This window comes from Haliotis cracherodii, unplaced genomic scaffold, assembly GCF_022045235.1.
Source record: "Haliotis cracherodii isolate W230 unplaced genomic scaffold, xgHalCrac1.p SCAF_24, whole genome shotgun sequence".
Taxonomy (NCBI): Eukaryota; Metazoa; Mollusca; class Gastropoda; order Lepetellida; family Haliotidae; genus Haliotis; species Haliotis cracherodii.
Genome location: NW_027266280.1, coordinates 4,022,294 through 4,044,721, shown reverse-complemented (window position 1 = coordinate 4,044,721; position 22,428 = coordinate 4,022,294). Strand labels below are relative to the sequence as shown.

Genomic DNA, 22,428 nt, shown 5'->3' with positions numbered 1-22,428 from the left:
AGCGCCATCTTCAAAGTCACTTCCTGTTGACATACGCCCGGTTACTTCAAATGGCCCGCCCGCGACAGGGGAGTTAACGTTTGTGACAGACTATGATGATCTGATATCAGCCCTGATGAAAAAGAATTTCGAAACTAGGTAATGCAGATTTCTATCCATTACTTCAGTTGTTATTCTTTGCGTACGTGTTTTACCAAACTATTTGACAAATGCAATACGGTAACATCTGTATATTTGATGAAAAACAGCTGGCAGATCGCCCCACAACTGTACCTAGTATTAGCCTGTGATCATCTGGGGATTGGGTGGTTGTCGACTTGGATGATCCTATGGTTATTGTATCCAAACAGCGCGCAGCGTTGATCATGTTGTCGACCATTTGTCGATCTGATTTTTTCATGCGGGACCGCTCTAGATCTAAAGTAATGGCTACACTCACTTTTCATTTAATCAGTTTGGGTTTGACAGGCTAGTAAAAAGCTTCTTAGTATAGCAGGGAGTGGCGTCATCCCACAGATGACATCCTTACCTTGTCAGCTTCCTGACGGGGTTAACCTCTTTGGTCATGTGGACAAGGCGTCCGACCTCGGATGAGAAAGTCCGTGGTTCGAATCCCATTACAGGATTCGGAAAATGTTTGGTCGCTACATAAGCAGTATTGGAAATGAGGGGGTGTCCTGTGGTCCTTGACCTGTCGACATGTGCTCCCATAGTATTTGATTCTAGGGGCAGCCTAAATCTCTTAACATTTGAGCAATCATAAGGGCCTCGGTCTTGCCTTTCATGCTTAATTTTGAATTTCTCATATTAAGTTTTGCAGTGTATGGAATAAAAGTTTTAGAAGTTAAAATAATGATGTTCGATGATAAATACAGTCTCAGCCTCATGTCTTTAATATCAAATGAACCACCACCAGTTTTAAACTTTTATTGACTAGCAGGCCAAGTTATTAGTTTGATTTTTATGCAGTTAAGAGTTTTATGAGTTTAAACATGTTAAACTTTTATTGACAAGTGTTGATATATTTGATATCAAAATACACTGGTGAAATTCTCTGTATGAACTTAAAGTCACCAAAACAGACTTTTTCACTTGACACAGACATGGCACCAAAAAGGATCTCCACCTAGACTGGAAATAGGCATAACTTTGTTCAGCACAGCGACATGAAAGAGTAGTTGGTTAACATTATGTAAGTGTACTTTATTGTCAACAAATTACTCAATCTATTTTGCAGGCAGAAAAGAGACGGTCCTAACACTATTACTCCACTTGGTTGGCGTGGCAACCAGCTGTCACCAACTGCTATCATGGATCACATTTCAGGTTATAGTAGTCTGGTTACCATAACAACTGGCATCAACAACATTTTCGACTGGTGTCAGCAAAGCTTTCACACAGTAAGAAATGTAAGACATTTTCTTCATTTTGATTCCCCTCTGCAATAAGTACCCAGTAACCATGGTAACCTATGCTCATCTTAGAGGCAATTTATGGATAGGATGGTCAAACTTGGAGACTTATTTGGTTGGTTGCATGTCATTGTATCCCTGTACCTCAGTGACATGGGGCATTATCTATATGTTATATAATAAACAAAAAAGTTAGGGATCATGATTGTTTTTGTTTTTTTATAAAATTGTGTGCTCATACTACAATAAAACATCCACAAAAAGTTCATGATCCCATATTTTTTGTTCAGTGTACATAATATCAATCACTGACTTGTCTAGTCTATGCTCAACTATGACGGGTGATGGAGTAGCCTGGTGGTTGAAGCATTCGCTCACCATGCTGAAGGCCGGGTTTGAATCCCCTCATGGGTACCACACGAAAAGACCATTTCTGGTGTTCCCTGCCATGATATTGTTGGGGTATAGCTAAAAGCATACTCCCTCACGCAATTATTAACAGATGTATATTGCTGGAATGATTTCGACTGTAGTGTGAAAAAACGAGACTAACTTTTATTTGTTTCTATGTTTCAAGTACAGTCCCAAAGATGATATATCTGTTTAATACTGACATTTCATATCAGCATGTTGCACAGAATTATTTTAGAAAATGACTGCTTATTAGTATAAAGATACACAATAGACTGGACCCATGTGATTTCAAATATAATCAGTGATAATATGGATCCTAGGGGTGAAACAATGCAGCAAGTTCACGATACATATCATGGTATGTAGGTCACGATGCGTATTGCGATACGCATATTTACATCAAATCACATGGAAACGTCTTGACAAAAATATTTCAGAGCAGGTTCAAAAGGAAAAGCTGCTGCAGACACATGGTCGTAGCGGCTATTTTTAGTAGTGAACTTGAAATGCTAATTACAACACAATTTGCTATATCTGACTGACAAAAACGCCAGGGGTTATTAATCTGAGTAGTAAGTAATTTATTTCAGCAAGTGTATGTCTTGTATCGATACAGAAAAAAAATATTGTGTATCGTAACATCTCATGAAAACTCATGATTCACCTGTGCACCAATGTATCCTTTCACCCCTTTTGGATACCCAAAGAAATCGCTCACAATGAGAATGATTGTGAGTACATACTCGATGTCTCAATGCATTGGTTGGAGGCCTGTGACAACAGTCAACTGTTTGCAGGGTGTGGAGAGAGTGCGGGGCGTGTGGATGATGCAGCCTCAGTACCAGCAGCAACTACAGGAGACGTTGCAGCGGGTCCAGGAGCTGGAGCACGAGCTTCGTACAGTCCGACAAGAGAAGGCACGTATAGTCTTGGCTCAATCACAACTATCTCAAACAAATTTGTTTTGTGAATCTCTCATCTGTCATTGTAAATCTGGAAAGTGTTGCACTATGAAATTATTGTGAGTGGTTAATATCAGCCTTAACTGTGTCTGGAATGTTTTTCACTGATTAGTTTACATCATCTTCAGTAATTCACAGCTTTGTAGTGTGGCACGATCACTTCTTGATGGTCGACCGCTTTGTGGCGTGAATCGACCGCTTTGTGGCATGCTGTGATTGCTTTGTGGCGTGGAGCGACCACTTTGTGGCGTGGTGCAATCACTTTGTGATGTCGAAATCATCTGCCATTTTGTATCCCAGCAACCATCAAGGGAGATAATATGGTCACATGGTAGCAAGCTCCTTCCCAGCACGTGACACCTTCGTTATAGTTTAGAGAGCTCCGCGAACGGGCTATAGCTGTGAGGAGCTTGATATTCGCGATGTGTACAAGCTAATTGATAAAAAGATTGTCAGAGGCAAGTTGTATCAGAAAGATGCTTTTTTCCATCTCCATATCGATTAGAAACACATAAATATACTTATTTATATTTGCCCCAATATATTGCTACGTTTACAAACAGATCGTAATAATATGTATTGCTGAAGATTTGCACAGAATATATCTGGTGTATCGGTAATACCACACACCCTTAGGTGCGACTACTTTGTTGTGTAGTCCAACCATGTTTGTGGAAGCCTCGGTGTCCGAGAGGGTTTAGTAACAGTATTTGTGTGCTTGTGATTGAGTGCCTGACTCTGAAAATGTGGGCTCAAATCCTGGATGGGACTCAAAAGTACTAGAATTTGTACTTGCCTGAGAAAGTGTGATCCCAAATATAACATGTGTTACATATATTGAGTCCTAACTCAAGTAATGTGGGAAGCCTACGAAGTGGCAAGGATGGTGATGTTAATGTGACATTGACACTGTGCACTCATACCATTATCTTCTTTTGTAGGAAACGTTGGTTCAAGATGCAAAAAAGGCTGTTCCTGGCTCGGCCTGCGGGGTACCACCTCCTCCCCCACCCCCCTGTGCCCCTCCACCCCCTCCACCTCCACCGCCGCCCCCCGCCCCCGCCCCTCCAGAAGCTGGTGTTCAAGAAGAAAAAGAGGTGTGATGACCAGGTGTGGGAGTATAACATCAATCTTTGTCATGGTTTGGAATGTCCTATGTCCTTGGATCCCCACACAATCTATATTGGGGTCTATGAACAGTCACAGATGTAACATGTACGCAAGACAGCTTACTGTCTCTAGTATGCGAGATGGGTGCGCTTGACACTTAAAAATTCTATCGCTGTGATTAGCCTACTCAAGTGTGACCCCAGCGAGTTTGATTAAAGCTTTCCGTAAAATCCCTCCGGCCTGAACTCCTTGAATACATTGACTACCTTGGACACCTTGAAATTCTACTTTTCAAACCAGTAGTTTTTAACATGTTTAACATGTGTTTTCCGTTGCGACTGACATGAAGATTTTTGTTTTTATGTTTGTATAAAAGAAACACAAACCATTGCAACATTTAGACAAGTATGTATGTAAAGAAGAGATGTTTCCAATGTGTACCAATTAATGACAAAACTAACAATCAGTCAAGTGTTACCACAGTGTCCTTATTCTTATCATGATATGCTGCACGTTATTTCCAAACTTTACACGCTATTCCTGCACAAGACAAATGGTGCATTTCGAGTCATGGATCTGTGACGTGAGGCATTCATCAGCGTCAGTTCACAAAACATAACACTAACAGTATGTTCATTTTTGCATGGAACCAATCTAATATCTCAGGAATATGAGTAGTTCTTCATATATTAACCCACATGTATGGTATTCGCGATTCTTTTGTGGGTTAGTGTATATAGCCTCAGCTATGACATTGCCGCTTCTCTTAGCATTATGTTTGTATTTGTGAAAGAAAGGGGATTAATTAAGAAAATATAAATATTACTGAACGTGGACCTTCCTTTCAGACACCAGAGGAAAACAAGTCATCTGGGAAGATGGTCGTTACAGCAGCTGACTTACTGAAGGTCAAACTGAGGTCAACGCCGCGAGACACCCCACACGGAAACCACGAACAGGTACTGAGATATCACAGCATAAAGATGACATGGTCACTGCGATACAGTTTGGCCAAGGTCATACGTATGTGATTATTTAGACCAGTGTCTTTTTCTAATTACTATAATGTGTGTTTTAAAGTTTTTGAACATTTATTTTGCTAAAAGAAGATACAGTTTTCGGGAAAGGAGGGAAGGAGTGCACAAAAAGTCAAACGTGAGATGATTGCATAATGATAATTCAGGAAACAGTTTTTATTATTAAAATTAGTCAATTGAATATTACTTTTGTTGAAAAATGTTACCAAATACTCCATTTCTTAATTTTGTATGTGTTGACATAATTAGCATGTTTTGAAAGGGAGGAGAGGGTTGTGCGCCCGTGCTCCCCGTCCCTGAATCCACAAATGACCAATAAATTTAAGTTTTGCAATATTTGCCACTTGATTATTGAAATGCTGCATCTAACAGTGTCAGTTATGCAGGTGGGCATATTTAGGTCAGATGTGTCAATACAAATATTTTCCATTATGAACCTGACCAAATGTGCACACTGTTCGAAATCATTTTAAAACCCAATAGGAGAGTCAGGCAGGTGACCCATAAGTGTTGCCTGTCTATCTTCAAATTTTCCTGCCCACACTCAGACATTACGAATATATCGCAAAAAAAACTAATAGACAAATCATGTCTTGCTTCAGTTGAAATAATGCAAACAAGTACTTAAGAATCTATAAGGAGTCATAATCAAACTGAATACATAATTCGTCGTAAAATTATCTGCCCAGACAGTCGGGCAGATGGAGGAAAAGTTCATGCAGCCCGACAGAAACGTTTCCAGCCACAGGCAGGCAATTATTTCCGATACTGAATGTGCACACAACTTGTATAATTGACTACAGTAGTACTTCATGGATAGAGAGAACAAATGGAGACAACGAACTGTTACAAAATCCCCGATTTATCTCCTCTATATTATCATATAAAAAGTGAGTATAATGAACTCTCTACAGCGAACACTTACTTACTTACTTACTTACTTACTTAGGAGATTTAACGTGCGCTTTCCGACTGATGCTTTTTTTCGCACACGGGCCCGGCCAGGCCATTTAATGTGTTTCCGAAAGGGGCGAAGGTGGTCTGTGCAACCCAAGAGGGGGCTTTAGGTGTTGCTTATATATAATTTGGGAATTTTGAGATTTGGAATAGATGCCGATGGGGTTGGGGAGGAGAACTAAGGGAGCAGCGAACAAATGTATATAGTGAACTAATATCTGATGCCCTACAAGCCCAAACCCCTAATTAGTGATGTGTGTAGAGAACTGAGAAATCTCACTCAAGTGTCAAGTGTCACTGATAATTGGCGATATGCAATCAGCGGCGAATCAACTCAATCAGCGGTGACAATTCAAACTTTTTGAACTTTATGTTTATCTTACCTGTAACTGGACTAATCTTATCTGTATGACAGACATAAATTTCACGAGATCATGTCAAAGTGTCACTTCACTAGCACATGCTATCATGGGGGGCAAAGCTGCAGTTACGTGTATTGTGTTTGTTTTATCCAAGATGGCAGACGTTTCCGAGTGAAAACGTTTACATAACAAACAATGCATATAACAAACTGATTTCTCTGGTCCCTTGTAGTTCATTATATCCATGTTCTATTGTACTCATGAACCCGTGAAGGTCCGGGGTAGAATCCGTCTTCAGCAACCCATGCTTGCCGTGAAGGTGCGGGGTAGAATCCGTCTTCAGCAACCCATGCTTGCCGTGAAGGTCCGGGGTAGAATCCGTCTTCAGCAACCCATGCTTGCCGTAAATGGTGACTATGCTTGTCGTAAAAGGCAACTAATGGGATCAGGTGGTCATGCTTGCTGACTTGGTTGATGTATGTCATCGTATCCCAGTTGCGTTGATTGATGCTCATGATATCAATCACTGGATGATCTGGTCCAGACTCGATTATTTACAGACCGCTGTCATATAGCTGGAATATTGCTGAGAGAGGCATTAAACAACAAATAATGAAACAAACAAACAAACTGTACCCATGATTTTAGTGGGATTTCAATTACTCACTCTTGCCTGACTCCTTGTCACAGGGAGACAGTCAAGCACATGTTGTGAGTGTGGAGGACTTGAAGCGCGTGTCGCTGAGGAAGACACAGTCAGCCATCACCCTAGGGGAGCTCGGCAAGGAGAACATACAACACATGTAAGATGCTCCTGTACCCACAGAGTAGTCACAACCCGCGAAGATCTGGGGTAGAATGGGTCTTCAGCAACCCATGCTTGCCGTTAAATGCGACTATGCTTGTCTTAACATGCTTAAGAGGCGATTAAGGGGATCGGGTGGTCAGACTCGCTGACTTGGTTGATGCATGTCATCGGCCTATCCTCATCTGGCCTACACCTCATATCGCCTACACTACTTTATTTAAAGACCGCCGTCATGTAGCTGGAATATTGCTGAGTGCAGCGTAAACAAGAAACAAATAATAAAACATAGTCACAGATGCCAACCATTGCAAATTTCATGATGTCCATACAATATTTTGAACCAATTTCATAAATTTTATGTATAACAAACATTGTGAAGACTGTCGTTATTGATCTTGTTACAGACATTGTCACATTTACAACCCATTGCCAATCGGTTACCATGGTTACAAGTCATTGCTTACGACTTGATTGTGATTGAAAGGTTCACAGTTTTGATGAGTTTGTTTGATAAAATGCAGTGAAATGTTTTAATATGCAGATGACATCTACTCCAACAGATGTTTTGGAACTGTTGACAATATTTAACAATGTGATGTTATATATTTTAACCATTATGTTAATATTTTATGAAACTTGCGATAGTTTGTGATGTCCCTTCTTGCTGTGTCCAGGCTTGTCCAGGAGGTCCTGGTGAACCGCATGAAGCTGAGGAAGACCACTGTCCAGAGGTAGGTGGGCCAGTTATCCATTCACTGTCCAGTGGGTAGGTGGGCCAGTTATCCATTCACCGTGTAGAGGTAGGTGGGCCAGTTATCCATTCACCGTCGAGCGGTAGGTGGGCCAGTTATCCTTTCACTGTGCAGAGGTAGGTGGGCCAGTTATCCATTCACCGTCCAAAGGTGGGTGGGCCAGTTATCCATTCACCGTCCAAAGGTAGGTGGGCCAGTTATCCATTCACCGTCGAGCGGTAGGTGGGCCAGTTATCCTTTCACTGTGCAGAGGTAGGTGGGCCAGTTATCCATTCACCGTCCAGAGGTAGGTGGGCCAGTTATCCATTCACCATCCAGAGGTAGGTGGGCCAGCTATCCTTTCTCTGTGCAGAGGGAGGTGGGCCAGGGATTATCCTTTCTCAGGGCAGAGGGGGGTGGGCCAGGGATTATCCTTTCTCTGGGCAGAGGGGGGTGGGCCAGGGATTATCCTTTCTCTGTGCAGAGGGAGGTGGGCCAGGGATTATCCTTTCTCAGGGCAGAGGGAGGTGGGCCAGTTATTATCCTTTCTCTGGGCAGAGGGGGGTGGGCCAGGGATTATCCTTTCTCTGGGCAGAGGGAGGTGGGCCAGGGATTATCCATTCACTGTGCAGAGGGAGGTGGGCCAGGGATTATCCTTTTTCAGGGCAGAGGGAGGTGGGCCAGGGATTATCCCTTCTCTGTGCAGAGGTAGGCGGGCCAGATTATGTCTTTATACACTGTACAGGGGTAGTACTTTTTCTCACTACTCCTTGGTTTTCGGAGGTCTCGGGGTTGTACAAAAAGACATTGAATGATGGTACTTGTTGTTACCCAGTCTGAGGCTTAATGAGTTAAAATATTTCAGGCATAATGAGTTTAAATATTTCAGGCTTATTGTACGAGACAAGTACACACAATAATATTAATCTTACATCATATCAAATGCCTGTTGAAACAGGAAATACAATTCAATAAATAAATTATTATGTCCAGTAATCTTTAATTTAAGTCAAAATTTAGTTTGACATAGTATACCTCATATTCATTCACCTGAAGCAATACATTATACAATGTCATGTTTGACTGGACATACGAGACATCACGTTTCCCCTCAAAAGTTGGGTTGTATTATACACAAAGTAATTCACACATTCATGTCTCCAGGAGTCCGGGGGGAACCCCCATCATTGACAGCCAGGAGAAGAAGAGGAAGAGGGAGACCGGGCAGGGCCTCACCCCCATCATGACCAGAGCCCTGAGGAAGAAGTTCAAGGTATGTCAGACTATAACCTCACCTGATGGCTGCTGTGGGGGGATGTAACAAGGACTGGTCAGCTCGGAGTTGGTATATTGTGTCTGAGTGGTGTATCCATTTAAACAGTATCTAGGTGCCGCTCGCTCACTCACTCACTCACTCACTCACTCACTCACTCACTCACTCATTCTCACTCACTCATTCTCACTCACTCATACTCACTCACTCATTCTCACTCACTCACTCACTCACACACACAGCGCTTCAGTAACCCATGCTTAACGTAAAGGGCGACTATGCTTATCGTGATTAGATGGTTAGACTCGGTGACTTGGTTGATGCATGTCATTGTATCCCAATTGCATGGATCGATGCTCAAGATGTCAATCATTAGATTGTCTGGTCTTGACTCGATTATTTACAGACCGCCGTCATATATAACTGTAATACTGTTAAAAGCGGTGTTAAACCCAATTCACTCACTCACTCATGTCACTCGGAGTTAGGCTAGATTCAGGAGACAATATACAGAAGCTTTGTCATGGTTAACATTGATGGTTAATTAACTATAGTTTATAAAACAGAAGAAATCCATATTTGTAACACAACATATCTCTTCATTTTTGAAAATATTTCTGCCTCTGAAACCCCCCCCAACAAGTTTAGATAGTAGATGATGCAACACTTTATCATCACCATGGTAACAATCATCTGCCTGTGTCTGCAGCTGGTCCAGTCACATAGCATCTCCTCCAACGACTCCTCCAGCTCCTTCTCAAGCCCCGACCTTCCTCCTTCACACGCAGCGTCATTTACAACGCCAGACTCCACACCAACATCATCAACCACAGACAAGATGGCCAAATCAAAGCGACGGCGGTCAAGGCGTAGCAACGTAAGCGAACGGTCACCCTTAGTGGACATCAACAACGTGAGTGAGACGCAGGAGGCGGCCATGTCTCCGCTGTGACACCTCCGTCTGTGCAATAGAACGGCTGTTACATCATAGTGCATAACGTCTTCAGCCAGAGCAAACGTCTGGTGTCCCCACCATGATGTAGGATAAAAACAGCATAAAACCCAACTCACTCACTCACTTCAGCAATAAGGACGAAACCTAGTTCACAATACAGATAGGGTTTGGAGAAGTTTCTATAATTAAGATATGAATTATTGTGTTTATGACATGTAAGTTTACAAATATTTTGTTTGTTGAACACATTCAGACAATGTGTATATGTCGCGTTGATGTGAAATTATTCATAAGAGTCCTTTTAAAGTCATGTTCAAATCTTTGAATTTTAGCGTGAATGTAATGTAATACAGGTGACTAGGGTAACCACAATGTATATAATGTCTATATGTGAAGTGATGGCCACTTTGTGTGGCTGGGCATGACTGTGTTTCAAATGTCTTTCATGTCACAATCTGTTCTTCTCTACGAACTCAGCACAGAACACTCTGTGTGAAGCCATGATGTTGCTGGAATATTGCTAACAGCTGTAGGTGTTAAAACCATACTCACTCACTTTCTACGGACTCCCCGACCTGCCTGTATACTTGTGTGTCAAACTACTCTTATAAACATCAGTCTTTCCTAATGTTAGATCTTATGCTTGAAACCCAGGCTTGAAACCGAGGTTCGGGTCTCACGTGATTCCCGCCATTGTATTCAGTTGGGTTACTGTCAAGTGTCAACTCTCTGAGGTCATGTTACTGTCTTGTTTAGACGACATTTGAGTTAAAAGGCTTTGCATGAATTATCTCGCTTAATTTACCTTGTCTCTTGATCTTTGAAGAAAAAAAGGCACAAGAATTGTTTATTTCATATCTTTTAAAAAGAAAATGTGACAGAAACGTGTGTTTAAAGATGTTACCTTTGTTAAAACATACTGAATAATCTGCATTGGTATTTATGTAGCATGTACATATTTCATTATATCCTGAAATTAGCATTTCATGGATACTTCCGACCCAAATCATGCTAATTGCGGATTCGTCTTGTTGATTCAAAATCATAGAAAATACTCATCGGCTGTCAAACGATCAATGATCGCATGCCTTAGGCTTTGCACCGTCATGACTTCAGCTTCATGTAATAGTTATGCTTCATACCTCTCCATAATGTTATTTGTAGGGTTTTGGTTCACAGGACGCGCCATTCATGATCTGTGTTTCATGTGGTAGAAAACAATGCATAATCATGATCATATGGCTGGTTATCATACAGGCTCGCATAGGAAACTGTAATGGAGAAATTACTCGAATCTGTTGGTTCCGGACGGGGCTTATTGATTTTTTATTCTGAATAATTTATTAACAGATTTGTTTTATTTCTGTGACCTATACCATGTTATGCTTGATATATAAATAATCTATAATTTTGCATAATGACCTATAGTTGCGAAAGTTGTACTTGTTTATAATGAACGTTCAGAAAGGCCAGTGAATTTCTTGCTCAGAATCAGCTGCAACATCAATATAGTGTGATATCTTCATGATAGTTTAATCCGACTTTTATAATTTCTGTTTAATTTTGCATAATTACCTATTTGATTTGTGAAAATGCACGTTCAGAATGGCCAGTGAATTCTTGGCTCAGAATCAACTGCAAGATCAATAGCATGACATTATTATTATTATGGTTTAATCTGACTTTTATGATTTCTGATTAATTTTGCGTAATGATCTATAGTATTGCATAATGACCTATAATTTTGCTTAATGACCATCAATTTTACTTGTTAAAAATGTACGTTTGAATGGCCAGTGAATTCCTGGCTCAGAATCAACTGCAACAATAATAACATGATGTCACCGTGATGGTTTAAACAGAAATATAAGATATAAGCTGTTATGAGATTACCCGGTATCCCATCCCTTGTGTAACAGATTTGACCTTGGCCGGTGCAAATAAAGAAAACGTGACAAATAAAAGTGTGTTTGCGATATTCTAAGTAATTATCAGTTTGTCAAGGATCCCACCAGACTATAATTGTGAAGAATACCGATTGTTTCTAGTCAAACTTAATTTCATTCTTTGACAGCAGATAATATGCCTGTGTCTGATATCACTTTGTTGAATGGTTACCTGGTAACTGGAATAAACACCCTTCTTATAGGAACACTGGAGCAGGATGGCCCAGTCATGTAAGACGCTGTGATTCTCTGTCCAGAGTTGTGTCCCTTGCGACTGCCAAGAAACATGACTGTGGGTTCGAATCCCAGTGATCTCTGCTTCTTCCTCGGTTTGTCAGCACCATACTTGAACTTGTAGGGGTGGCCAAAGTGGTACACGTCTCTTAGGGCTTTCTTTCAATCTCATTAAAATACAATTTTAGTTCTTGCCACCCGTTTTTTGTGGAAGCGAGAACTATGTCTGACTTTATAAGATTTGCTTTCTTTCTACAAGATGAAACGCCCTAATATAAAATACAGTTAATTCACTCACGCACTCACTCACTCGCTCCCACTCACTCGCTCACTCACTCACTCATGCACGCACTCTCACTCAAGCACTCACTCACTCACTCACTCAAGCACTCACTCACTCAAGCACTCACTCACTCTCACTCCCACTCACTCACTCCCACACACTCACTCCAACTCACTCACTCACTCCCACTCACTCACTCACCATGTGAGACTGTCCCTTCATGACATTTCCCTTTTGTAACTGTGATGATAATATTTGTCCACTACATATTTTTTTGGGGTACAGGTTGCGATTATTTTCATACGTGGTTGGTGCTCTAACAAATACCACTCTGACACAGGTATATTTTGTAACTGTCATTTGGTGCTAGTGGGATTACTTCTTTGACTTTTTAAAACAGATTACAAATGTGTTGAAATTGTGAAAACCTAACTCTTGCTACATGAGATTACACTTATTTCCATGTTGTTTTGTTTGTTTCCATAACCCCTAACCATTCAATGATGCAGCTAAAAGGCAAAGTGATTCATGTTGCCCGTAGGATAATATGTTGTTGGGATATTCCATTAACAAATCATGATTCTAAAATCAAAGTAGCTTTTATGAAATATGTACCGATTTTTTCGATTTTTGTCTGTCCTATATTCATATATATAGTTTCTCGATATGTTTGCATAAATGGACCGCTAGCTCCTTCTGTTATGCTATCATTATAATATGTGGTCAGAACCTAGTCTTAGACAAGCATCAAGTTTTATCTGATTATATGGCTGTGTATTCAAAGTTATATTGCATGGTAGATATTTCTTTGTTTTTCACAGTGGCTTCGATATGTTTACTTTTGCTTATGGACATCAGCAATTATGTTTGTGTATATTTTATTGTTGTTGATATTATTTAGTTTTTAGTTGCGATAGCTTTAGTGAGTCTGTGATAAGGTATTAAATTTTATTATATTTACCTATTTGTTTGAGTTTTCATTTATATTTACTCCTGTGTCAAACATTTGATGAGAAGAGTTTTGTGTCTTGAAGGAGTCTCTGAATTAACAATGGGATCGTCATAGATTCATTTTTGGGAAGTTTTCGAGAAATACTCGATTTTTTTAGGTCAAACATCTTTTTTGTCCCTATCACGGCCAAACACTTTTTCCCATCTGGATCGCTGTCAACATAAGAATGTCCTGAGATATGTATAATGTCTGTGTCTGATGTTATGTGTTTTTCAAAAAGCGAAATTGATGCATCCTAATTGATTTAAGGTAAGATACAAAGATGCATGGCTACCCGACCGCCCCACATTATAAAGAAGAGAAAACGGGGCAGGAGTGTGAAATGAAAAAGAAATATGTTCTTTTGTAAGAAATGATCTTTGATCTGGTCAGCACAACACCCGTGTTCCTGAGTCTACAGTGATAACTACACGATCTGGCGCGCGCAACTGACGTGGTTCTACATAGGCCGATCCGGAGAGGGATGAAGACATGTTTAATGAACAAACATCCGTTGCCATGTGCCACATCATGTGACCAATAATCAGTCATATCACACGTCAAAATGAGAGTATCAAACCAAATCAGAAGCGTCAAGAAATCACGAAAACAAATTCATTGTCCACAAATTAAAATCAACTCTCAGTGGCCCACGTCTACATCTATCTACAGATGCCCACTACATCTATGAATACGTATGACGGAGCACGGAGTGCACGCAGTTTATTACCAGCCACCAGTTTCCGACCATTGGGTGAGCGAGTTGGTTTTATCCCGCTTTTTATACAATGTCCCACGGGGGACACATGGCAGGGGCTTCACGCACCGTACCATATGGGGTGTATGATTAAGGATGGATGGATGGTTTGTTTTACGCCGCACTCAGTAATATTCAAGCTATATGACGGCGGTCTGTAAATAATCTAGTCTGGACCAGACAATCCAGTGATTGATATCATGGGCATCGATCCACGCAATTGGGATCGATGACATGCATCAATCTAGTCTGACCACCCGATCCCATTAGTCGCCTTTTACGACAAGCATAGTCGCCTTTTACGGCAAGCATGGGTTGTCTACCCTTTCGCCCCAAACAGTGAAATGTCGAAATTGTCATTAATAGAAATAATCAAAGCAATTTTTCGTTTCACCTAAAAGTTGGAAAGACGAAAACTCAAACTCTCAATATATTTTATTGCACGAGAAATATTGAGACACTTCATAAAATAAGTCATTTTTTACACGGTTTCATACATCAATAGATCGATGAAGATACAGAATAAATATCCTTCACAAGCCTTGAACTGCAATTGTTATATCATGATCGGGGGACATTGGGAGCAACCTTAACGTTTTAATCTGATTGTATCCGATTGGTCTCTGCCGCGTGGCAAGGCCTGTGATTGGTTAGTCGTCTGGCTGGACTTCCACGCTCCTCAGACCGAGTTCCTCGCTGCTTAAAACCGCGATGCCCCGTAACCTCGCTACTTCTTCTGGGGTCAGGTCACGAACTTTCAACTCCAGGTGTTCCAACACTGAAACATGGAAACGGGGAATTAAGTGTACGTGTGGAATTGTAAAATTTAAAAAAAATAAAAAAAATATTTAGATGGGCTGTATGGTATGTCTATACGACTTGTCACCTATAAAGATGTCTCCTGGCTTTACCTATAGACGGGATGAGTCTTAATTTTATTATAAGAACATGTACATAATGTATGAAACAAACAAAATGCCACCCCAAAAAAGACACGCCCGAATATTGTTCTATAAGATAAAATAGAGACTGTTTCAAGATGGAAATATATGTCTGAAAATGTTTATTACATAGAAATCGATCGGGACTACTTTCAGGCTAGGATTCACGACGCTGTACTTTAAATAAATTGTACAACTAGACGGGATTTTGCACCATGGAAACTTAGCAGTCATTACAGTGGCTAGAATTCCCCTGACGACTCCGTGAAACAACCACTCCTGTCGATAATAGTAGCCCCCTCCCCCTCAGCATACAAGAAAAATGCAACAAGAGAATACAATTTGATACAGATATATAAGAACATTTATGTTTTCAGACTCTTTATGCATTTGAAACGCATCGGAGACGAGGAAAGTATAACATCGGATCGTTAATATTTAAAAAAAGATAATTTTGGGAACAGGGTGCGCTTCCAGTCTAGAAGCGAACTTATGACGGACGTATGAATCGAGGATGATCCCATATGTACACTTTTATATATTTCACAGGTAATAATATCTACAACATTATCCTTTATATGATCAATAGAGATTAGCGCCGAGTATGTCTTCGTATTGTTAATATCATATATTCGGATAAACTTATGTATGAACTTATTTGCTTTTATTAACTAACTTTTTGTACCTAACTTTTGATGTGTGTGTGTGTGTGTGTGTTTGTGTGTGTTTGTGTGTGTGTGTGTGTGTGTGTGTGTGTGTGTGTGTGTGTGTGTACCTCTAGGTTGGTTGGTTGGTTTGTTTGTTGTTTAACGTCGCACTCAGCAATATTCCAGCTATATGATGGCGGTCTGTAAATAATCGAGTCTGGACCAGACAATCCAGTGATTAATATCATGAGCATCGATCCACGCAATTGGGATCGATGACATGCATCAACCAAGTCAGCGAGCCTGACCACCCGATCCCGTCAGTCGCCTTTTACGACAAGCACAGTCACCTTTTACGGCATGTATGGGTTGCTGAAGACCTATTCTACCCCGGACCTTCACGGGTCGTACCTCTAGGTCTTTTCTTCTTTAGTGTTGCACAAATCTTCTCCACCGTGTCGATCCTAATGGCAGTGTTGATGCACACGTCCTTCAACTTCGTGCACCTGTCGAGCAACATCACAAGCGCCGAGTCGATTGGTTCGTTGCTCAGGTGATCAAACGCGAGTCGGAAGTTCACTGCAAGAGAAGTACGACTATTATTTGCTTAACCTTGAAATATTCCAGCCAAAGACGGCGTCCTGTTAATAGTCGAGTCTGGACCAGACAAACCAGGGATTGATATTATGAGCAACGTCCTGTGCCGTCGGGGTACCATGACACACAATCAACCAAGTTACCGGCCACCCGATCCTTTTTATCCCCTTTTACGATCGGCACAGATTCCGGGAACCTATTCTAACCCGGAGTCAGCTCGGGCACTTCGTTTCATGAAAAATGGAGGTCAAAGTGCAGAGTTGCGTCCCTTGGGCACGCCAGAAACCTATGATTGCGGCTTTCGAATCCCGATTCGTTCCGATTACGTTTCTAGGTTTGTCAGCACCATACTCGTGCTCGGGGGTTTCACCGAAGTGGTAAACGTCTGAGACCTGTTTCACCGGTTTTTCTCCCACATTAAGCTCTGACGCCGTGATATAACCGGAATACTGTTCGAAGCGGCATTAAACTCAACTCACTTCATGAAAACATCCTCTATTCGAGTGACGGTGGGCAAAGGAGATATTTTTACCAATGGCATTGTCATGAGTAAAAATATCTTCTCTTCTCCTGTCACGAGATGAGAGAAACATGATATTACACGAGACACATGGAATATCCGATTTATTATATACTTTGTGTGTAGTTGTCTACCGGATAATTAAATTATTTCATTACAAATGTAAGACCTTGAAACGTTAAGCTCCTTTACCTAACACACAGGAACGGTTGCCCACCCCTTGTATTTGCGACTTAAAAAGTAGTTTTGTGTTTGAAAAATCTTAAACATAAAAACAAAAGTATCAAATAATATTTAGGGATCACTTAAATTCTTTATCATACATTTAGATATGATTACATACAAAATCAACTTCAACAAAAACTATTCTTGGAAACTACGAGACCGCTGTTTGAAGTGAAGGAATACACCCTTGTCAAGTAACAAAAATCGAACGAACAGTCTCGATTGACGAGTTAAATGAAATATATACAGTTTATAACGAAACATTTTCGAGAGAATAACAAACTGCAAGAAGCGATTTCATAAGTGACCATCTGTAATTTGTTTGCCTTGTCAATGTGTAACTAACGTAAAAAGGACTTCAACAGTTTGTGTACGAGCCAGACACTTTCGATAAAGGGAGACAATGTAAGGTGAGGTAGCTCTTGTGTGAGAATAGTTCCGTCAAAGTGTAATGTTCACTGCAGTGAAAAATCAAGTGTTAGGTTCACTGCAATGAAAATATCACTTTTCTCAACTTCAGAAAACTCAGTAATTCACACTGAAGTATATAATAAATACCGTGCGGTGTAATAGTGGCACATGTCTATTCCATGTAAGCCAATGAGGCCGTTAAAACCTCAACAATGAGGCGACCGCTTCCGTGGACTTTTGGTAGAGCGTCCGCCCGGAGAGCGGAAGGTCGTGCGTTCGATCCCCGACCGGCTGTTATTTGGTATTATCCCATCTGGCGCTCAGCATCAAGGGGCTAAAACAAGGACTGGTCGACTCAGAGTCAGTATTCAGATTGGGATATTCATGTTAAACTGCGGCGTGGTATCTCAGTGGGCTAGCTATATGATCGGCATTAGTCCGGACGAGTACAAGCAGCCACACACACACGTGTGCATATATAAGAGCTATAATCTTGAACGCGGCGTTAAATCCAATTTCACCTCACCTCATACTCCGTGCATGGACATTGTGCGAACCTTACTATTGCCTGATATTGTGGCAATGCGTAGAGTTCAGACAATGGTACAACTGTTTGTGCGGTTTATGCTGAACGCTCATTGTTCTGAAAACACGCTGGCTTCCATATTGCTGGAACCATGTCATGTTTTGATTCGTTGTTTAAAAAGAGCGACTACACTGGAAAGCAGCCGTGAGTATTTACAGGGGAACGGGCGATGGGGAACGCGGTGTACACAAAACACATGAGTGAGTGAGTGAGTGAGTGAGTGAGTGAGTGAGTGAGTGAGTGAGCCGCTTTTTAACAGTTTACCAGTTATATAACGGCGTGTCAGCTTAATGTGGGAGGAAAGCCCAAAATGATGCAGGTCTCAGACGTTTACCACTTCGGTGAAACCCACGAGCACGGGTATGGTGCTGACAAACCTAGAAACATAATCGGGGCGAACCCACAATCATAGGTTTCTGGCGTGCCCAAGGGACGCAACTCTGCACAGCGAATCGCGGCGCCTTTGACGACTGGGCCACCCTTCCCCCCACAAAACACATGAAGCTCCGACCACAATGTATTATATGTGAAGTGAGGTGAAATGGGGCTTAACGTCGCGTTGAACATTATTGCGCTTTTATAGCGACGTGCATGCACGTGTCAGTGTGCGTACCAACCATCTATTGGTATGACGCGGCCGGGAATCGAACTCCGGACTTCCGCTCTCCGAACAGACGCTCTATCCACACGGAGGTGGTCGTACTATATGTAATATATCGGGTGGAGGTAGGTCGGTATATATACCTAGCTGGGCTGAGTATGTCGAGATGATGTGGGCGAGCACGGCTGACATGTCCTCTGAATTGGGATCCCGGTCACTCGGGTAGCGATCCCAGCTGAGAATATCAATCTCATATATCGGAACACACCGGGCAAACACCCTCCTGTAATCCTCAGTCGACAGCTTCCCTAGAAAATGAAACACAACCTTAGCATAAGGACAGCCGTCACAGAAATCCCGCCACGCATACGCCGAGATGCTGTGATTACATGGTTCACACGAATCCACAACGATCCGAAAATACTGGAGGCTTGTTCTGCTATTAGTTCGTAGAACTTGCAGCACGAGCTCATCAACGTACAAGTAGTTGAGATAAAGCTGTCGGAGGCTGGTGAAGCGAGCCAGATTGTCCCGGAAGCGGTTGTCTTGGAATGCTGGGTAACGTAACTCGAATAGGTCCTTGATGTGGAGATAGTGGATGGTTTTTCTGGCAGGACTTTGCGCTGCGGAAGAGAGGCATCTCATGCCTTCTGCAGACGTCAAATGAGCTCCGGAGAGGTCAAGCTTTCGTAAAGTCCTCTGTTTCCTTATAAATTTACTCAAAGCGTCTATAAGTTTCCCCCTTGACAGGTCGAAGAATCTCCAGCTGTGGTAGCAGTCAAGGTATACGACTTTGAAATGACTGATCCTCATTTGGGGAATTTTGATCGTATGTCCCAGAAAGGTTGACACAGCTTCTGCAATGGGTCTGGCTGTGTGAAGAACTGGATGTCCACATTCCAGTACAAGGCGTCTTAGATGAGGACCCACGTTGGTAATAAATTCACATGCTTTCTTCGTGTGGTCTAGGGCTCTCATACCAACGAATATAAAATGACGCTCCCGCCAGAGTGTAGGCGTCTTGAAGATGCTGTTCCAGTGTTTGCAGACCGAGGACATGGAGGCTCTGTCGTGGTCTTCAAGGTAGCCATACACAAGTATGAGAGCCTCGTCCGGAAGTTTGTCCCACCACGAATCTGCTGATCTACATACAGACAGATTCTTGCTCTTGCTTCTGGTCAGTACTGTGTATGTAGAACTCGACGATTTCACCGCTTTGGGTTGATTCTCGGAACTACTGGAGGACGCCATTGTGGTATTCTTTCAGTTATTGTGACGCCGTCGCAAACATTTTGGATTGTGACGTCAAAGAATGCGATGACGTCACACATGACATAACGTCACGCTCAGGTTCGGAGCGTGACGGATTTGTGCCTGCAAATGCAATTTGCAAATTTTCATTAAATAATAAATTTTCAAAGCGCGTACACTAAGAAAACAAAACCTTGTGAATTCTACTAACTTAAATAACAGCATCCAGTCACAGCGAATTTACTATCCTGTCTGGTAGATTGCACGAGACAGCAGTGTAGAGAAAGGGTCTCCTATGAGGTGAATGTCCGAGTAACTCTCCTTACTTAAACATAATGGCGGGGTCGGGTAGCCTAGTGGCTAAAGCGTTCTCTCGTCACACCGAAGACCCGGGTGTGAAGCCCGTTTCTGGTGTCCCCCGCCGTGATATTGCTGGAATATTGCTAAAAGCGTCTTAAAACCATACTCACTCACTCACTCACTCGATTCTCTTCAACAAAACAACGAGAATGTCATCCCCTGGCCAGCTCGCGCCCCTGATCTCTCACCAATCGAGCACAACGTGAGTCAACCACGTGTTCAACAGACACTCCAGGAACTTCGAAACATGCTCCAGCAGATATGGACAGATATCCCACAGGACTTTGTGCGACGCCTGGTCCATTCCATGAGACGAAGATGTGTTGCTGGCATCGCAACCAGAGGTGGACACACACGCTATTGATTTGTAAATTGACATTTTGGCATGTTCATGTTATTTATTATGAAATTACGCATTTTCCGAATTCAGTATGGCAAATTAAAAACATTTGACGCTTACAGGAGTCTTTCATCTGTTGCAAACCGAAATTGTTTCAGATTTGGTAAAAAAACATAACTTTGCATTAAATCTTACGAGACAAATATCAGGTAAACATATCTGCACAAACGTGTGGCAATGGCATCCCAAAATAAAAGTGAATAAAAAGGCTCATTAATGCTGTTCTAGCCAAGTTTAGATGAGCATTCATTTGTGAAATGTGCACGAAAAGTGTGTACCATGTTCAACAAAACAAAAACAAAAACAAAAGTGTGTAACAAAACAAAAACAAAACATCACGCGAGTGTCTTTTTTGGGCCACTTTGTGGATGGTAAATATCCTGTATTAGGAATAAACATTGTATTTATCGAGCCTTGGCGTGCCATCATATAGCTGGAGTTTATCTGTGTGCTGCACTAAAAAAACACAATATTTGTAGCGGGACGTAACCTTGTGTGGACAAGTGTGAATGTCAGCTCTTGAATGTCATTGCCCTGTTCAGAATAACCATGACCATGTCCTTTGTCATGTCTTTGTTTGTATGTTGTTTTACGCCGCACTCGGCAATATTCCAGTTACATGACTGCGGTCTGTAAATTATTGAATCTGGACCAGCCAATCCAGTGATAGACATCATGATCATCGATCCACGCAATTAGATCGATATGATAACATGCTTCAACCAAATCAGCGATCCTGACCACCCGATCCGGTTAGTCACCTCTTCTGACAAGCATACTCGTCTTTTACGGCAAGCATGGGTTGCTGAAGACCTACTCTACTCCGGATCTTCACGAGCCCATTGTTATGTCTCGCCTACCGAAATCAACATGACAGTGTAGAGTATCATACCGTTTTTATTGGTATGTTTCACATCACCATGTCTAAGGTTATTAAGGATTGATGAACGTCAACAAACACTTCAAACCTTATGCTGACAGAAACATTATTCATAAGAAAACAATCCAAAAAAACAATCTTTAATTATTTAAGACGAACTAGACAAGGCGAGTTGCTTTGGTCCATTCGTGATCAACTCGTGTTGTTCCGGAACAAGCCGAATAGCGACTCGTGTCCCTCTCATGGCCATTATTGCGACCGGGTTCCGTCTTAGCGCAAACAGGCATACCTAAAATAATTGTCAACTCGTCGCGTTGGGGTTCACATATATTTCAGAAGCAATTTTAATCACATCTGGACATGCGGAATTATACAGTATGATTGAACACATTTAATTGTGCCTTGGGTGTATTTTTAGTCATACTAAGGCTAGATTAGCTGCTGGTGACCGGGATAACGGCTTGAGGTGGCGCGGTTGGATCTCCCGCTGCAGGACGGTGTCGAGACTTGTGATTTCTCTTCGTTTTAAGTAGATCAAGTAATCCGTGTTGTAACATGACAGATCGAAATTGAAAACTTATTTTGACATTAGTGTGGTGTAATGTGCACAATCAAAAATGAATTGTGATGATACTGTCCCTATTTGACGTAGTTTTTAAACATTGCGGACTTCCCCTAAAATATTCCCCTTGTCTCCGTGGTGGTGTGGCCGGAACAATGTCATAAGTGGCCTATAACACTCGCCATCTCAAGCCGACTCCCTTCGCCACCGCCCCT

General features: G+C 41.7%; 2 protein-coding genes across 2 annotated transcripts; one reads left to right on the top strand and one right to left on the bottom strand.

Annotated features, from left to right (window-relative positions):
- The first annotated feature begins 50 nt into the window (after positions 1-50).
- On the top strand, positions 51-11,493 carry LOC139472374 (proline-rich protein 11-like). Its single transcript, XM_071254845.1, is given in 10 exon segments — positions 51-138; positions 1,238-1,409; positions 2,624-2,743; positions 3,730-3,848; positions 3,850-3,898; positions 4,747-4,857; positions 6,945-7,057; positions 7,737-7,793; positions 8,958-9,066; positions 9,776-11,493. Coding segments are annotated over 10 exon segments (1,116 nt in total). The 5' UTR covers positions 51-115; the 3' UTR covers positions 10,019-11,493.
- Positions 11,494-14,882: 3,389 nt separating this feature from the next.
- On the bottom strand, positions 14,883-20,011 carry LOC139472234 (F-box only protein 39-like). Its single transcript, XM_071254614.1, has 3 exons — positions 18,904-20,011; positions 16,232-16,399; positions 14,883-15,010 (listed from the first exon to the last, which is right to left on the bottom strand). Exons 1-3 carry the CDS (start codon positions 20,009-20,011, stop codon positions 14,883-14,885), a joined length of 1,404 nt encoding a protein of 467 aa, XP_071110715.1.
- Between the last annotated feature and the right edge of the window lie 2,417 nt (positions 20,012-22,428).

What these genes read in the sequence shown, in the direction of transcription:
- LOC139472234 (XM_071254614.1), bottom strand. Translation starts at nt 20,011, where the DNA reads ATGGCGTCCTCCAGTAGTTCCGAGAATCAACCCAAAGCGGTGAAATCG. An exon ending in GACATACTCAGCCCAGCTAG is followed by an intron (nt 16,400 to 18,903) that starts GTATATATACCG and finishes CTTCTCTTGCAG; the next exon opens with TGAACTTCCGACTCGCGTTT. An exon ending in AAAGAAGAAAAGACCTAGAG is followed by an intron (nt 15,011 to 16,231) that starts GTACGACCCGTG and finishes TCCATGTTTCAG; the next exon opens with TGTTGGAACACCTGGAGTTG.